We start from the raw sequence: 16853 nt of genomic DNA on the forward strand, positions 1-16853 counted from the left end.
ATTTGGACAAATGTCAGCAATCAGTGCTGGCGCATGACTGAATGCCAGCACTGACCAGCACTGAAGCCTCAATGTTGCACAAAGCAGAGGTGAGTGGCGCACGTGCACAGCTGTAGCGAAAACTCTTCCTCGCAATGCTATTTATTGGGGTTTTAGAGCGCGCCGAATGCTGAGGTGATGCCTTCCTCGCACTGGGACGCGTCACAGCTGGTGATGCTTGCGGCCGATGATGATCGGGAAGATCGATCTCTTCGTCGCTGTTGCTGTTGCCATGTTGGCAAGGCTCTTACATGGGAATTGAGGCGCGTCAAATATGCAATTTGAAAGAGAATAAACATATCAATGTTCGGATTCCAGCATTTTCACAAATCCGCCTGCAGCATTCGCAATGTAGTTCTACTGCACCAATGTTTAATGTTCTTCCAATCAGCGAACGACGTCTCAGAAATGTATTTGAGTGATACAAAAATTACAAAGCAATCATCAGTGTACGAGCCATCACAAGAAGGCCATGTGGCAAGCAAACACCGCAGCGTCCAGCGACAAGAGAGCAAATCATATCACCGCCAGTGACGCGAAAGGACACTTCCAGAGTTGAACCCACGCACTCGGATAATCGCACGCGACGAGTGGTGGCGGTTCCCACCAGGCCACCACCCTGCGGCCGGCCTCTGCGTCCGCACCAGTGCTGGGGCCGGCAGGCACAGCGAATGGAACCCGCGACGAGCACAGTCCGGCACACACCAAAGACAGGCGACAGGTGACGATCATGCACAGAGCGGGCGCACGACGCGTCTCACGAACAGCTAAAACAGCCGGGGCCGGATCCGGGCCACGGCGGGCATGCGCCGTGACGCACCGGCTGGCGGTGTCCGCCAACGCGACCGCAAGAGAAGCAGCTGCCGCGGCGCGGTATGCGCAGACACACGCGTACGTCTGAATGATGCGGTACATCTCCATCTAAGAGTACATTACATGAGTGCAGCTCCTCCCACGGCAGACGTTTTCCCCCGCTTCTCACGAGCGCCTTCCCGGGGAGCGGCAACGCCAAAAAGCACAGCATAACACCGATGGGGCAATGCCGCGAGTGAGATGGAAAGACGACAGCACGTAACATATATAATGGCGTCGGTAAGTAGGTGCATGAGATATCCACTAAATGCTTTACAAGCGTTTTGTACTGCCAAGCTTTTCCTTTTTGAAGAAGCGAAAGTGTCATAGAATCGCTGGGCAAGAAACATCTTCAGCAAATGCTCACACCAAAAGCTGTGCCTTTACTTCTGGAAGGCTAATAAAAAGCATTTCTTCGAATGCGACAACACCAAGCCCGGTACCTAGCCTGCCTTCCTGTCACAATCGCTGCCACCGGCGGATCAAGGACTCGCTTGACAGTCGATAGCAGTCTGGCTCAACCTGCTCGCTGCCTGACGACAGAGGCCGAGGTCAGAGGTCACCACAGAGGTCACAGCGCCGTCCGCTGCCCGTGCACGTGTGGCGTCACTCCATCCCTCCGGCGCTCGCCGCCCTCTCACTCGGGGGCCGTCTCCAATCTGTGCAGCCGCCGTCAAGGCTGTCGAAGCCGAACGCTTCTAACATCGCACGCTCTTCCTCCCCACTGTCCCATCACATCCGTACTCTCCTCGTCAGTTCCTCTCTCGGACGCTGTCGACGGCCGGTCTGTGACCGCCGCCAGCGGGCGGCGACGGCCGCGGATGCGGCCGCCGCAGCGACACAGGACGGACGACTGGTGCCGCCCGCTTCGCCACTGACCGCCTCACTCCTTGCCCTCCTCCTTCTTGGTGCCAACGATGACGGCGTACTCGGTCTTCTCGGGGCTGGGCCGCACCTCGGTCTTCACGCCGTCCTTGTTTAGCACCAGCTCGGCATACACCACTTCCGCCTCCTTCTTCGGCGACGCCTGCTCGCCCTCGGTCGCCGTCAGCTCCTTGGTCTCGTCCTGGCGGGGCAAACATCGCGTCGTTGAGGGTCCCGCATGTGAACGGCCCACATCAGTGCCGAAGCACGGATGAAGAGAAGGGGGGGGGAGGGGGGGAGGGGGGGGAGGGGGGGGAGGGGGGGGAGGGGGGGGGTGGTGGTGGTTAAAATTTTCGGACCATCAGAGGCCTCTGAGAAGCTCCGTGCAGACAGTCGCAGAAATAGGCGCGAAGTTTGGCTGTATCGCTTCTGGGGCTCTCAATCGGTTCAGGAGCCCTGAATCGGGTCAGGAGCTGAGTAGACGGAACGCAACCAAACAGGGGCGGGCGCAGAGGGTTCCTAAACTCATCCGATTCAAATGAGTTCTAAAATTATCGGACCGCCCGCGAAATGTGTGTAGGAGAGCTTGGCACGGTTGGTTGTGGGAATCCGAAGAACATTAAAAAAAACTCGCCCCCAAGTGGGCAAACATTCGGAAAACTGCGCGGGTTAAAGTAAACAACCACACTAAAAGGTCCGCTACGGATGCATGTTGTCCAACTGACGCATGGTTCTGACATGTGTGTTGCATTGCGCTGCGTTTCAAAGTTAGAACGCCTGCCGCCACCGAACCCCTCCCCTGGCCGAACCCATCGCACGTCAGTTTGCTGTAGCCAACGTTCGCAGAGGTCATTTCTGAAGGTCAGAGCCGGCCCGCCGCTGCCAAAATGTCGGGCGGTGGAGCGCAGGGTTTCAGGATACCAGCGACGTGTGACAGTTGTCCGACAAGCAGCGTGGTGCGGTCCGCGTGTTTGGAGAAAAATATAGACGAAGGGAACGCGCAAGGCACAGATATCGGGCCGACGCACAGACGAGGCGGGAAAATATACACGCAATTCCACAACGATGTTGTGTGCGAGGCAAGGGTTCTGCTACGTGCATCGAAGTAAAGAACAGAAAAAAACTGCATGGAGAACCAAAAAGCGAAGCATGCACTGATACCCTTAATTGCACAGTGTACTAAAATCGCCTACGGCCATGCGGCAAACTGTGCTGTGGAAACGGAAGTGCCTTTAGCTTGAATGTTCTTTTATGCGGAGTATGTTTTTTTTTAAATGGACGTGATCCATGCGGTACAATCCAGAATCTAACAGTATGGTCGAAACTTTTTTCACTGCGCGTAGGCGTACTTTTCGATAGCTAAAGACCCGGACTCCGCAAACCAATCATAATGCATGGAACATTATTATACTGCTGGGGTAATGCAGACATCAAACGCGGGCGAAATAGATTACTGACCCGACAGGTGTGGATTTAGTTTTTCTCTCGAATTTCACGGGTGGCTGGGAGAACGTTCTCTGCCCCGTCCCAAATATCCGCAAAAGCGTCCGTAGAAATGCAGCCCTACACCGGCCTCGCTCAGCATTGTGTATGTTGCCCGGGTCCAGTAAAAAAAACCGTTACCTGAAGCTACCACCAATATTTGAAGCAAGTGCCAAGTGTATTTGTAGATATCGCCAGACGGTAACCAGTATTGTTACATGGATGAGGTATGCGCCACAACCCTGTGCCACGCTTGTTCTGCAGATGACTAATAAATCTCACAAACCGTTCCAATAGCATTGATGTGTACGTGTAGACATTCCAAGCTTGTAAAGATGAAACATTCAAAACAAAACAAAACTTATCACTTTCTGACCGTTCGAAGCAGTCGCAATTGCCATTTTTTCAATTTGCTAATGCCAGGGAACAATGTCATCTTACCTACGACCGGTCCGGAGCAATGATTCCCATAGATTTAGGAGTCGATGAACAGGCTGTGTTTAAAAACGGGTGCCCTATTCAAACGACTCTGGCCTTTTCAGGTAATTATCGAGCCGCTCCAGCTAAAATGTTCGACTTTGTGACTCTTCCAACTACCAATATGGTATACCCTGCCAATATTTGGATGGCCTTCATTGCCCAAAGCCGGCTCCGAGCCAGCTACGCGACAGGAATGTCATGAGATATATGCGATTTTTCAGTGGTGGCCATCGACAAGTTAAGGTGATGTTTTTTTAGTCCTCCATTGATCAGAAATTTTTGATTTCTCCAATAACGTCTTGTACACCTACATGCACCCACTCCCATTCATACATGCAATGTTAAGTTTGAAAATGATGCAGATACCAGCAAAAGATGTAAGTGCCGGAAAAGGGTCATGCATAAGCAGGACAATGCTTTGGATGAACGTGATTCCATGCCGGTTGTTTTCAGCGATAGCGGAGTGCCGGACAATACCACAATGTTGCAATTCCCGAGAGGGAGATACGCCAGATCTAAGGGGCGGTGCCAGGTGCTTAAATCTTGGAAGGATAGGTAGTTAGGGTTTCGTACGCACGTCGACGTTTTATCAAGCGTACTTTTCCCCTAATACATATCCTTTCAGACTCCGTCCCCGCTCTGGTCCATTGACACGGGCGGGTTTACAATGTGAGGTTGAGGAGAGGTCCTCACTTCTTGCATTCCAATGTTTAGCGAAAAATCGAGTGCTTGTCAATCGTTCATTATCAAGCCCCTGCACCACCAAATGTAAAAATGGCTTCCACACATATTTTTGGGTTCACCGTCACAAAACGCAAAAACAATTAATCATCGGAAGGATGATGTACTTGATTTGCATAAGTCTAACAGTTCACATACATCCTGCATTATCCCCTCTCAAATGTCCTATTGAAGCCTTCGGAATGTGTCATCCCGAAAATATTTGTTCGGATCGAAAGCTGTTATTCGAGGCAATGCCCGTGAAGACCGGTCCAGAAGAGTTAGAAATCTTAAGAGACCGTGTCGTTCCCTCGAGAAAATATAAAAACCGCACAATCACGTGGCCGCGTGAGACATCCGTGCCCCACTCAACCAACCGGAAAGCATGTATCAGCAGATTAAAGAACAACTGCTGAATGACGCGGGTTAACTGAAGGCGTGCTGACAGCATAACCGCCGAGCCAAGGCATTCATCTCACCTTGTTGTCGGCCATTTCCACGTCGGCCTCCCTCTTCTTGGTCACCAGGCTAGAGTAGAGGTTGGACAGTTTGAAAGGTTTCTTCTCAGGTTTATCGGTCTTTTCATCGTGAGCCGACTCAGTATCACTACTGGAACGAGTGGCCGTCACCTGCATCAGCCTCAAGCGGTGGGTGCGAACAGAGCTGAACCCGGCAGCGACCAGACAAAAGGCAACCGAGCAAAATGAAGTGCGTGCGGCTACCAGCCAAGCAAACGTCTCACCTGCGTCACGGTTGTCCCCCTTCAACATCTAGCGGCCTCGAAATGAGGAGCGCGCAGCGTGGACCTCAACACTCCAAGCGACTATTACAGGCTTCTGCTGCAGCGTTTATTAGTGCAAACATAAGAACAACAAACGAAAGGGTAGGAAAAGCAAACCAAATTTTGCCTGGTATCGAGAAAAGGGCACGTGCAGGCTTGCAAGCACAGCTGACGGCCTTCTATCAACTGGGGCAACAGCATTGTTCTGAACTCCAACCGTAACGCAACCGAGCTCAGTCATCTTGTGACGCCCTTTTGCACATGTAAGTCACAACAGAACACGGTGGCATTGAGTAGCTTCTTTAAAGCTTAAACAGTCATCTGCCATACACTTTGTGTCGCCACGCAACTATGAGACCAAGTTATCCTGACACACCGGCCACCATTGACAGGCATGTCCGTAGCGTTCGTAAAGCAAGCATAGCATCGCCCAGTTTTCAATATGGCGGTACTCACGCCTCGGCCCCGGCGTCCGATGGTTTCGCTGGAACAGGAACAGACATCAGAAGGAGCCCCGACGATGCTTTCAACATGACACTTTAGCACATTATGCGACCGTCCTGATAGGTGGAAACGAAGCAGGGGTTGACATGACGTTTGCTGCTTAACCACACCTGCACTATGAAGCGTAAACGGCTCAGCAAACGGAAAAACAGAAATGATAATTTCTCAGGTGATTTTTTGTGCGGAAATGAAAAAGGAGGTGTTTCTTTTGATCCAGGCAAAGAACAAACAAGCGATTAGCGCGAAACAGTCGAAGAAATAAGCCTATGCTATGATTATTCATCTCTTAATAGTTCCGCATCAATTGCCATCCATAAACTTCTAACAAGGTATATGTCTTGCGCATTGTGTAACGAAAAGAACCAGTCAACACCTTCCATAATTTTGTATTACAGCCAAACAAGTTATGGTAAAAAAATCCGACCTGCCAACAATCACGAACACTGGAAAAGCGACGCTAGTAAATGTGCACACAATTGGGTGTTCGTCTGAATGTTTTCCAGTGCAGCTTTGGGTTACTTGTTTGTGAGCGATTCAACAAGCTGAGCGTAATGCTTGTTGACGATTTAAGTCAACCAACTTCACTCTAGGCCGGATAAGTGTCATGGAGTTCGTGCTTGGAAAGCAGTGCGTGTTGAAGAGCCACCATCGCTCAAAGCCGGAAAACATTGCATTTTAGATTTGTATATCCCATCAGACTGGAGGTAGGTTGAGTTTTGTGACGGCACGTCAGGTGAGGATAGACTACATTGGTCTTCACACTCTGAAATTCATATTGGCGTAGCCGCACACGCGTGCCTGGAGCCACCAAAAGATCCCAGAATCGGAAGTTCAGTATTCCATAAATATGAGATCCTATGGTATGCTGAATCCACCCATGGGATCCAGGCACAATAAATACTCAGGTCAAGCAAGTTAAGCATTTCAAACGTCAAATCAACTTTATCAGCATTTGCTAAATGGGCACTGTCTGTATTATAGCACAAAAAGAACATTCATGATAATGACCCGAATGCTGCGTGGGTCCGATCAAGCCTGGTGACGCCAAGTAAGGTTCGTTCAGACACCAAACAACACTAAACATCAGGTTCAAAGATCAATAACAGCATCTGAACAGTCCACTCAGCGGAAGAACGGTGCCAAAAATGAACGCCAGATGTGCACGGGCCCAGTCAGTATACCTGGAACACGGTATTGTATTGAGAACTCTCATGCAACGCAACACACCAACACTCAACAATGTTTGCGAGCCCTTTCCGCAACGTATAATCGAAGATATAGAGTAGTGACCGCAAGTCCTCAACTTTTATATTCACCAAATTTCAGAATAAGAAAACGTTTAATCAATTTACAGGGTATGCCACAGGGCAAGTTTAGCATTGATCGTTGGCAGCTAAGGGGATGGCAAATGGTGCCACCTAAAATATCCAAACGCATTCTCTATCAGCATCCGTCACAGGTTACGCGCCAAAGATGAAGTAGACGTAGAGCAAATTAATAAGTACTTTAAACCGACACCAAAGATTGCTGGAAATTTCGCCGATAGACATCCACTGATTTATCGACGTGCCAAAAAAGCGCAGGTGGCTTTTAACTCCTCGGTGGCCCGCTGGCCACCAGGAGCACCGCAGAGTAGGCAGGCAGTGATGCCGATGCGGATACAGGCTTTGTAAGAGCACCACTACAGTTACTTTTGACTGAATGTAAAGCTGCATGTGGAACTCAATGCGCTTCACAACTTCTCGCAGCCAACATTCGGAAGTTAGCATCAAGCAGAGACCTATCAGTTGACTGTGCCCATCAAGGGATGCCGCCACTTCTACCACGGCTAGAGAGCGGGGGAATGGGCAGTAGGTTTCTCATTTACTGCAGCCTATAGCGTCACAAGCTACTTGCGATCGGAAAAGTTTCAGATTGCTCCTGCTGCGTGGAAAGGCTTCAGATGATCTGCAGACATCCACATCCACGCTTCCGAGTCTCCAATGAGCGATTAAGCTCATGGTAGCACTTCGCGCTTGTACTGCTAAATCTGCTATCTCGATTACGATCTGTGGAATGCATTTAAATGGGGCTCTGTGTAAGCTAGACTCTACAAAACCTAGCGGCGGTCACACCCCACATGCCTTGCTCAGAGTCTCCATGGATGGAACAAGTGGGCATTTTTTAACATCCAAAATCTCGCGCATGTGCTAGCGGCACGCCTAAGATCATCCATAAACATGGTGACCTTACTGTGCTTCAAACTGGTGCATTAGCCCGCATGCGGGGTAAGCTTTGAATGCACGCACACTGCGCTGAAGGCAGGGCGATCAAGATAAAACAGTCACGAGGTAAAAGCCAATGGCGCCGGAGCAGTCGAAGTATGCGTCAGCGACGAAGCTGCGTGCACCAGAGCATCTTACGTCACCAGTCACAATGTATTTATATCTCCAACCACTCTCGCGTCATTCAACATAAGCTGACACTAAAACACTCCAGCGACACAAGCGTCTTTGTCCACGGCTCTTCCCGCAGCCAGCCAAACAGCTAGCGGTCACTGCACCTCGTCACTGTCACTGGTCTTCGACAGATGTCGCGGTCTCGCGGCGTGCGAGACGTGGACGTCAGATGCGACGCGTGACGTCAGAGTGGGCAGCGCCGCAGAGAAAGACGTCAGAGGAAGCGACGTCAGGCGTGTGACGTCAGCGCAATGTGACCTAGCGGTGAGGTATTCGCAACGACGAAAGCGCGTCGTCGGCCGACACATCGGCCGGCCCGCGCGGCGCACTAAAACCCGGCCGCGGAACGCGCGCCCTTCGAGAACGGCACCGCGCGCCACGACGGCGACAAAAGCAAGGCGACACTCGCCCCCGTCCAGACGCGACGCCACCGCGCGGCGCGGCAGCTGGCGCGAGCCGTGCGGCGCGGCGGCGGCGTCCCCGAGAGGCCAGGAACGCCCCGAGTATCACAGGCGGGCGGCAGGCGCAGGCGAGCCGCCTCCGACCGCACTCAAACCGGCGTGTCGGTCGGCGTCTTGCCGTTGCCGTTCCTGTGCTCGGCGGCGTCGGCGTCCGGCTTCTGCTCGTGGCCGGGGTTGTCTTGGCCCTCGCCAGCCTCACTGTCCATGTGCGCGCGCCACTCCTTGCGCGCGCCGCCGCCGCCGCCGGCTGTCGGCCCAGAAACAGCACGGTGAGGCGTCTGGTAGGACGCGCTCGGGGCACGCCGGTCCCCGTTGCTACGTTAAACACAAACTGCCGACCGGTGATCTTCAAGGGGGCAAAGAGATAGGCGGCAGGCCTTGTGGAAGCAGTAAACTGGGTGTCAGGGGATGTTTTGGTAAAATCGTTTGCCACGGGTTAGTGAGTTACTGACGGTGAAATCGAGAGAGAAGCTGTCGCCAGAGAAGGGAGATAGGGAGCCACAACCACCGCCTCAACGTGCTGTTTCCGGCTTACAGGGACAGCCGGCGGCGAACTGCGCGGGCGAGGTCACATCAAACACGCATGCGTCACACCAACCAATGCGATTCGCGTGTCTCGATTAGGCTCTACGTGTAGACAAGCTGGTGCTAAGACAGCGTAGATGTTAACATGTGATGAGCATGTGGTGACGATTGCGTTCGAGGCTTGCAGGAGAATACGAAGGTTGGTAATTGTCAGAAATGCAGCAGGTGCAGCCATAAATATTCCTTGAGATAGACATGCCTCTAGGGTTCATAGGTTGTAGCTCAGACGCATTAGAGCCTTGATGAATTTTTGTCGCTCACAAGCTCAAGTGAAACAAAGAGTCAAGGGACCATATAAAACCATCAGGTTTAGTTATGATAAGAAAACAATCTAACAAAGATTTCCATAGGTTCATGCACTGTTTTAGTTTACTTTTGACACCGCATAAAATTGTTAGTGGATTGCTGTCTAATGACTCAATGGAAATCGTGATAACATGCATATTAATGTAGTAGGGCACACCGCAGTTGCACATGGTAAGGTTAGTCTACCGCTAAGCCCCAGCTAGTTGGTGTATGATATAGCGAGACAACTAGAGGCATAGCCACATATAACTTTGGGTGGCAAAACCAGCATGTGGAAGGGCCAATATCTTGTGCCAAGTAGTCCCGGGTGTGGTGGCAATGTCAGCAAAGTTGGTGGTTCCGATAGACATGCAGCTACCATGCAGCTGTCACAGTGTATGGACTTGACCCAGTACCAACCGCCACCAGACTTGCTGTTAACACTAGACACAACCTGCACCAGCGTGCACAAAAGACAGAGGCGCAGCCAGCAGCAGGTCTGCGGCGTCACCAGATTGGTGCCGATAGACCAAACACAAAGCATCTGACGATGACAGATGTGTAGATGCGGATAAAATGCACCCAGTGACCGGCAAAACTTCCGCTGGTTGCGCCTCTGTTCACGATGCTAAAGATGGCTTACGGTTAATCTATAAGATGGCGTGTTGAAGAGAGAAAAGGATCGATGCTGTCAGGTCAGATGGTGGAGGCAAATTCATCGCAGATTGCGTAGCACTTTATATGCCTTGCTACGAAAGGTCGCATACAACTATAGGCTGCACACAGAGCGAAGCCGGACGATATGAGGCCTGGCAAGCTCGCTACCTGAGCAGCATTTTGGTTACATCGCATTTACCCCGACGCGGGGTCGGGAGATGGTTAATTGGTCGTCGCAAGCAGCGTAACACCATCGCACGTTCGGAACGCACCGCACAGGTAATACCGTAGGCTGCAGCTACAACTATACAGGCGCCACGATACCGAGAACACCAGCAATGAATCAGATCCCCGTCAGTTCCAAATGTCAGACACCCGTTGTTCACGGCCGCCACGCGAATGATCCATTTGGATGGCCGAACGATATTGCAGCTACCTGCGTTTGTGGTCGAGAAAACAGGCGTAATCTGCCAAATAAAAAATAAATACTGCGCAACCGTCACCCACCAAACAGTTCATGCGCCAAATGCGCCACAGACGTTAAAATATGGTCTTCATAATTCCAGGCACTTGGTTAAATCGGATCTAGAATCCACGGTCCACATGGTCCATATCCGGGCCGCTGCTAGCGAACCTAGGGGACGGAGTTGGAACCATAGCTTGCTGGGCGATCCTCCGAGCGCGACTCACCGGCGAAACACCACTTGCCACGGCTACGTCCGAAGACCACGACGCCGATGATCAGCAGTAGGAGGACCAAAGCGACGATGATGCCGGCGATGGCGCCTCCGTCCAGCGACCCTGGAATCGCCGATGGACGCGTTAGAACATCACGCCGGACATCAGCACCGTCCGTGCGGCGCGCGAACAGCAGCAGACGGCTCGGCTAAGTAGTCTCGTCTGCAGCATGTCTACTGATCGACTAAAACGTCATGCTGCCAACATCACGCTTTGGATTTATGGTGAGCTCGTGAATGTGCTGGGCATGCGCTGTGGCTACAGCAGAGAGATCCATGGACTTCCAAGTATATGTGTCAACCAGCACTTGGGCTTACTGAAAACACTCGCTAACGACACTACTAATTCTGCAAGCTAAGGGTCCACTATAAAGCCGATAGTGACGGAAGAGTCCACGGAGAGTCCACGAGAGAGTCAAGCGCGCCACCAAGCGAACGTACCTCAGATGGCCACTCAAGCTCGCACGCACTCGGCAGAAGCGGATAACCACTCTCGTCCAAGAGAACGCGATATACCAGTCTGCGACAAGTCGAAAGCTCGGTTCGGGGATGCACCGCGTGTGGTTTTGTTCAGACCATCGGAGGACTGACGGCGCCACGGTGGCACCACTGCGCTTGCTTCTGCGCTCGCTTTCTGGCGCCGCTGTGGCTGCATGCCGGTCACTGGGGCGCCGTCATACTCGTCCTAGCCAACCCGCCTCGCTCAAGCCCGCAGTCCAGGCTGTGGTGGGCTCATTCATATCGACAGGCAGGCCCCCACGTCACCAGCGCATTCTGCCGTGCTGGTGCGGCTCGCGCGGCTGCAGCAGCTGCCCTCCCAGCAGCGGCCAGCGCAGGCCTCCCGCCTCCAGCAGCCAGTGCAGCCCGCGGTCCAGCGCATCCCGCGGGCCAGCAGCCCGGCCCGCCCCGCAGGCAGGCTGCCCACCAGGGGGCGGTCTACAGAGGGCGGCGCGGGCGCGCGCCCGGCCGCCGGGAACTCATCCTTGCCATTGTGGGCGTCGCTGTTGGGGCGGCCGGCGCCGTCAGCGTCGGCCGTTGGGCCGTTACCTTCCGCGGCCGGCTGAGGCGGCGGCGGCGGCGGCGCGCCGGTCCCCATACGGAAGTCCAGCGTGGACTCGCCGATAGCGTTGGCCAGCCGCAGCTGGAACGGCACGTCCTGATCGCTCTGCACCACCGGCATGATGGTGAGCGTCAGCGCGTACTGGTGCTCGGCCGGGTTCACCTGCGGCGGAGGGCGAGGGTGAGACCGGCCATGCGGCCACGGTTCGCAAGCGCAGGCCACAGATGGCGCTACGTGGCTGATTTGTGCGGAGGCCAACCGTCACTCAGCTTCGCCCAATGAAAGTGGCATGGTATTCAGCTAGTCTGGCCCATACTGGTGGCTGCTGATGGCAGGCGGCGCCAGCGACAGCAGTGCAGCGTAGATGTACCAATCTCTGCCCACATCCAGATCACACGCGCACAAGCATGACGGTATCGTGCTAAACGAACTCGGAAAGAGCGGGGTACCAGAGGCGTATTGGTCACTGCTGCTTCCAAAATCTTCGACATGGCACATAACCACTTCAAGCCCACAATTTTCAGCGCCGCTCGCAGAAGCGCTAACCCTCCAAAAGACCCGCTACGGAGCTCCACGTCTCCCGCCAGCGGAGCATACACTCTCCAGCCTCGTGCCGCCCACCAGCCCACCCAGCCTTGCCCTCCGACCGGGCTCCAGCGGAGGCGGCGGCGGCGGCTGGCCGCCGCCACCGCCGCCGCCGCCCCGCCACGCTCGCGACACCCCAGCCCCATCCGCACCTCTTCGAGGACTCCAGAGCTGAAGCGGCCGTCCTCAGTCTGCTCGCCGGCGGCGATCGTGCGGCCGCCCTCCACCGTCCAGGCCATGACGGTGGGGCGGGGGTTGGAGGTGAAGTTAACGGTTACGGTGCCCTCCTGGTCCTGCGTGAAGCCGTACAGCGTGCCCAAGTCGCCCTCCGGACGGTACGGAGCGTCTGCCGGTGCCAGCGATCGATCAGTCAGGTCAGGTCAGATCAGTCGGCGAAAGGCCTGGTCAGCCGGGAAAACTGGGCCACGGGGTGGGATGCACGCAGTTATGGCGCGCGCTATCGCACTTGAAGCAGGCGGGACTCAGCCTTTCAGAGCATGCGCCAGGTCATTGCCAATGCCTGGCTGCTGTTGGATTATTCACGTAAGTTCGCAGGCTCGTTATGGTGGTTACTGACGGGTGGCCTACTACATAAGTATATTATAAGTCATTGATTTAGATTTGCATATGCACACACACACACACACATGCACATATATATATATATATATATATATATATATATATATATATATCAGCATCAAAAATGAGAAGTATATAAATGACTGTAGAAATAAATACTAAAAGCTAACTAAAAAAGTAACAAATCTAATAAAGATAACAATAATGTAACTAAGCATGACAATGAAAATTAATATAAATACCAGTCAAGTATATCGATATGGAGAGCATCTCAGGAGGGGAAGATGAGAAACCTACAAAAACGCCCCAAAGTTAGTCTCTTCTTGAATCTAACCCACTTTCGTATCAACTTTCGGGGAGCGAGGCTGGAGCCTTCACCACCTTACAACTGAGTTGGAGAACTGCACCATAGCTACTAAATATGTGTGGTACCAGCTCGTGACGCCAATTAAACACCAAACAATGAACGTTATCTCCAGTATTATATAGAAAACCAGAATTCAAATACCCAAAAATGTGATGAGCGCGAATCCCGGCGCAGCACCGATACTCCCTCCTGCCGTGCCAATGCTCCAGCACAGCAGCTCGCCGACTCACACTGCACCATGATGTTGATCGAGACCTCCTGGTTGTCCTGCTCGTCGTATCCCGGGTGGCGGGCGGCGCAGCGAAGCCCGGCGCCATCGTCCTCGCGGCTGAACTGGTACGTCAGCGTCGACCGGCTGGTGACCAGCTTCGAGCCGGGGTCCACCTCGTCCTCGACCGTGACGCCCTCGAACAGCTCGACGTCGTCCAGGTACCAGAGCAGTTCAGCTTTGGGCCTGGCGTCGCGCGCCTCGCAGGTGATCGAAGCCGGCTCATCGGCGCTGGCCAGGAGCTCGGAATGGCCGGCGTGCTCGCCGCTGAACTCCACAGCCACCGGCTTCTCTGCAGCGTGGGCGCGAGGCGGGCGTCACACAGGGAACGAGACCGGGGCGGCGCACGGGGCGTCTCGGCCACCACGCGGGACACGGCACGTGGCAGCCCCACACGAGCTGTGGCGGAGGCACGTGCCGTGGCGGGCATCACACGAGCTGTGGCGGGTGTCACACGAGGCACGGGATGTGGCAGACATCACACGGGAAACAGAACGTGGGGGGTGTTGTGTGGGGCACGGCACGTGGCAGAATCACATGAAATACGGGCCGCGACCCGCCACATGAAACTCGAGCACGAGATGTGGACCCCGGCTCGAAGCTGGTGCACGAGCACCAGAAGTGAGCACAGGTCCGAACAGCCACGACACATGACTGGTGTCAAATTATTTGAACTGACCATCGCCGGCGCCCAACACAGCTATACGACGGCGCATACCATTTCACGGGATGCTTGTCGAAGTCTAAAGTAAACGAATCGCAACAGCAAGCCAGTCTATGCAAACCGACGCCTGCGACGACATTCGAAGGAAGGACTGCAATGTCTGTGTTGACAACAAAATAATGATCCATCTCCCTTCGCCATGGACTACTAGCGCATAACGGTGGTCAAGCGACCGCATCTCGCGACGAACAAGACTCACGAGCAATGATGACTTCAGCGAACTCGGCGTCCTCCTGGCCACCAGCCGCAGTGAACGGAGAACACAGGTATTTGCCGTTGTGGTCGCTCGTGACGCTCTCGATGATGATGGTGCAGTCGGTCCGGCTGGTCGGGTCGCGCGCCTTGATGCCCAGCTCAGCGGGCACCTTCAGCAAGGGAACGATGACGTCGGCACAATGGCGAGGCTTCGCCGGCGAGAGCAGCACAAATCCCGGTGATAGCCATGCGGGATATCGATATCATGGGCCGTGTGTTGGAACGCTGTTGTCACACAAAGCTAGTTGGTGACAATTTCAATTCAAAGTGATACACCAAGCGCAAGAAGCGAACTCAAGCGCTAGCTGCACAAACACATCTAAAACGCCCTGCTCCTTCCCAAAGAGGGTGACCAGAGGCGCGGCCGGCTACGCGCAGTCTCGTGAGGACTTCAGTCCCCCCCCCCCCCCGCCCTCACTACGTCAGGGTTCAGCGCAGTTGCTTAAACCACCCCATAAATGAAAATACTTCCGCTGCCTGTAACTTTATAAATGAAAATAACTCCGCTGCCTGTAACTGATCAGGGAAGTTATGTTGTATTTACGTCTCATCAACTCAATGGGCGATGACATGTCGGACCCGACAACAGTCTTTTGATGACAATGTCCGCGGAAAGTCGAGTCAGTGCACACTCGACCACTGTGTTCGAAGCCTGTGCGGAACAATTTCGATGGCCAATTGATATACTATAGTCATTCGCATGCTAGGCATACCCAAAAACATCGGTGACGCTCATTGTCTGTACCCAGTGTGTAGACGCTGGGAAAAGGGCTGGGACTCGACCACGCGACCCCAAAAATTTCAACCTTCATTGCATACCATGTTAGCTATACCCCATAGCACATCCCAGCCGCCAACGGACAAGACAACACATGCACGAGACCAGTTCCTATTTTCCGAGATGACGTCCAGTTTTCCTTTGCAAATATCCAGCGATACTCAAAGTTCTAACCTTCAAAAACCATGCGCTTTAAAGCTTCAGATGTCCCTGAAGCACACATCCAGCATCTGTGCAGCCCTTGTGTCCCATAACACACATATCTCCGTCAGAAAATTATCCCATAGAGTTGCATTTTGGTTTCAAACAAGACGTTACGACTGAAAAGCCCACAGTGCGCCGTGCGGGCAGCGAGCTGGCTCACGTTGACGTTGATAAACCCAGTGGCGCTCAGGCCTGGGGCGTCCTCCAATTTCCAGGCACAGTTGACCTCCTCGCGGGTGATGCACTCCAGGGTCACCGAGTCCCCCAGACGGGCCACGTTCTCCGCCCGCGGCTGAACGCTGAACAGCTGTCCGCATACTCCTGTAGGCCAGATGACACGCTCTGGTCAGGTCATGTCAAATCGGGTCAAGGCAGGTCAGGTCGGGTAGTGTCAGCACAGCGTCCTAGGAGCGTTAGAGCGTAAGACAAATATCCTGTCGTCGGCTTGGGCCAGCTTCACTCAGGAGACGATGGCGAAGGAAGCTCTGACTCGCAAAGTATGGCATCGCATCACACATATGGGGCTTAACTTTGTAGGCCTGGCTGTTATCTCGCCTCAATACAGTACGTTTGAGGATCATTCAATTTAGAAAGTAACTGCGGTAACGAGACAAAGCGCATCAATCTGATAATTGTCACGGCAAAACCGATTGCGAGCTGGGAAGGCAGTGCAAATTGCATTTGTATTTAGATGAACGCCGGCGGGCGTCAGCTGCGTGTCAAGCATCGTAATAGTACGCGTGATGTACTCGGTTTACATTGTGGCATCCTTCACCGACTAAACAGACTGCACTTTTTGGAATGCTCTGGCAGCTATGTTTGTCGGGTTAGGTCCAAATACGCTGTAGTGTGGCAAGTTATCTTGCAAACATTAGTTGAACCTTTAGTCCCCTCTTGCCGGTCTTGCCCCTCTAGAGACACGCGCTTTAAAATGAGACTTAATAGCTTAGATCTTGGAGGGTTGCCAGAGTGTACTGACTCGATACGACAGCGGCCCACAGTGTATTACCAACATCTGTTGCAAACGTGTGGCCGCCTAGAGCTTCCAGCCAGGTGTTGCGACCACTGGGCTCCCATGACTCCGTGAAACGTGCACAAATAAACCACAGCCATAACCAAAAAGCACCCTATTCGACTCGCTTGAG

General features: G+C 53.4%; 2 protein-coding genes across 13 annotated transcripts in view; one reads left to right on the forward strand and one right to left on the reverse strand.

Annotated features, from left to right (window-relative positions):
- The window catches only part of LOC119110707 (fasciclin-3), a 63121-nt gene that overhangs the window by 33157 nt on the left and 13111 nt on the right, over nt 1-16853 (forward strand). The window lies entirely within an intron of this gene.
- Nucleotides 436-16029, reverse strand: LOC119110739 (fasciclin-3; the record flags this gene model as incomplete). Of its 7 annotated transcripts, none has more annotated exon segments than XM_037234677.1 (9): nt 436-1957; nt 4917-5046; nt 5675-5702; nt 10839-10949; nt 11933-12107; nt 12683-12876; nt 13710-14039; nt 14671-14836; nt 15869-16029. In XM_037234677.1, coding segments are annotated over 9 exon segments (1478 nt in total), but the record flags the coding sequence as incomplete, so codon positions are not given.

The sequence above is a fragment of the Pollicipes pollicipes genome, unplaced genomic scaffold, assembly GCF_011947565.3.
Source record: "Pollicipes pollicipes isolate AB1234 unplaced genomic scaffold, Ppol_2.1 Scaffold_2555;HRSCAF=2994_pilon_pilon_pilon, whole genome shotgun sequence".
NCBI lineage: Eukaryota > Metazoa > Arthropoda > Thecostraca > Pollicipedomorpha > Pollicipedidae > Pollicipes > Pollicipes pollicipes.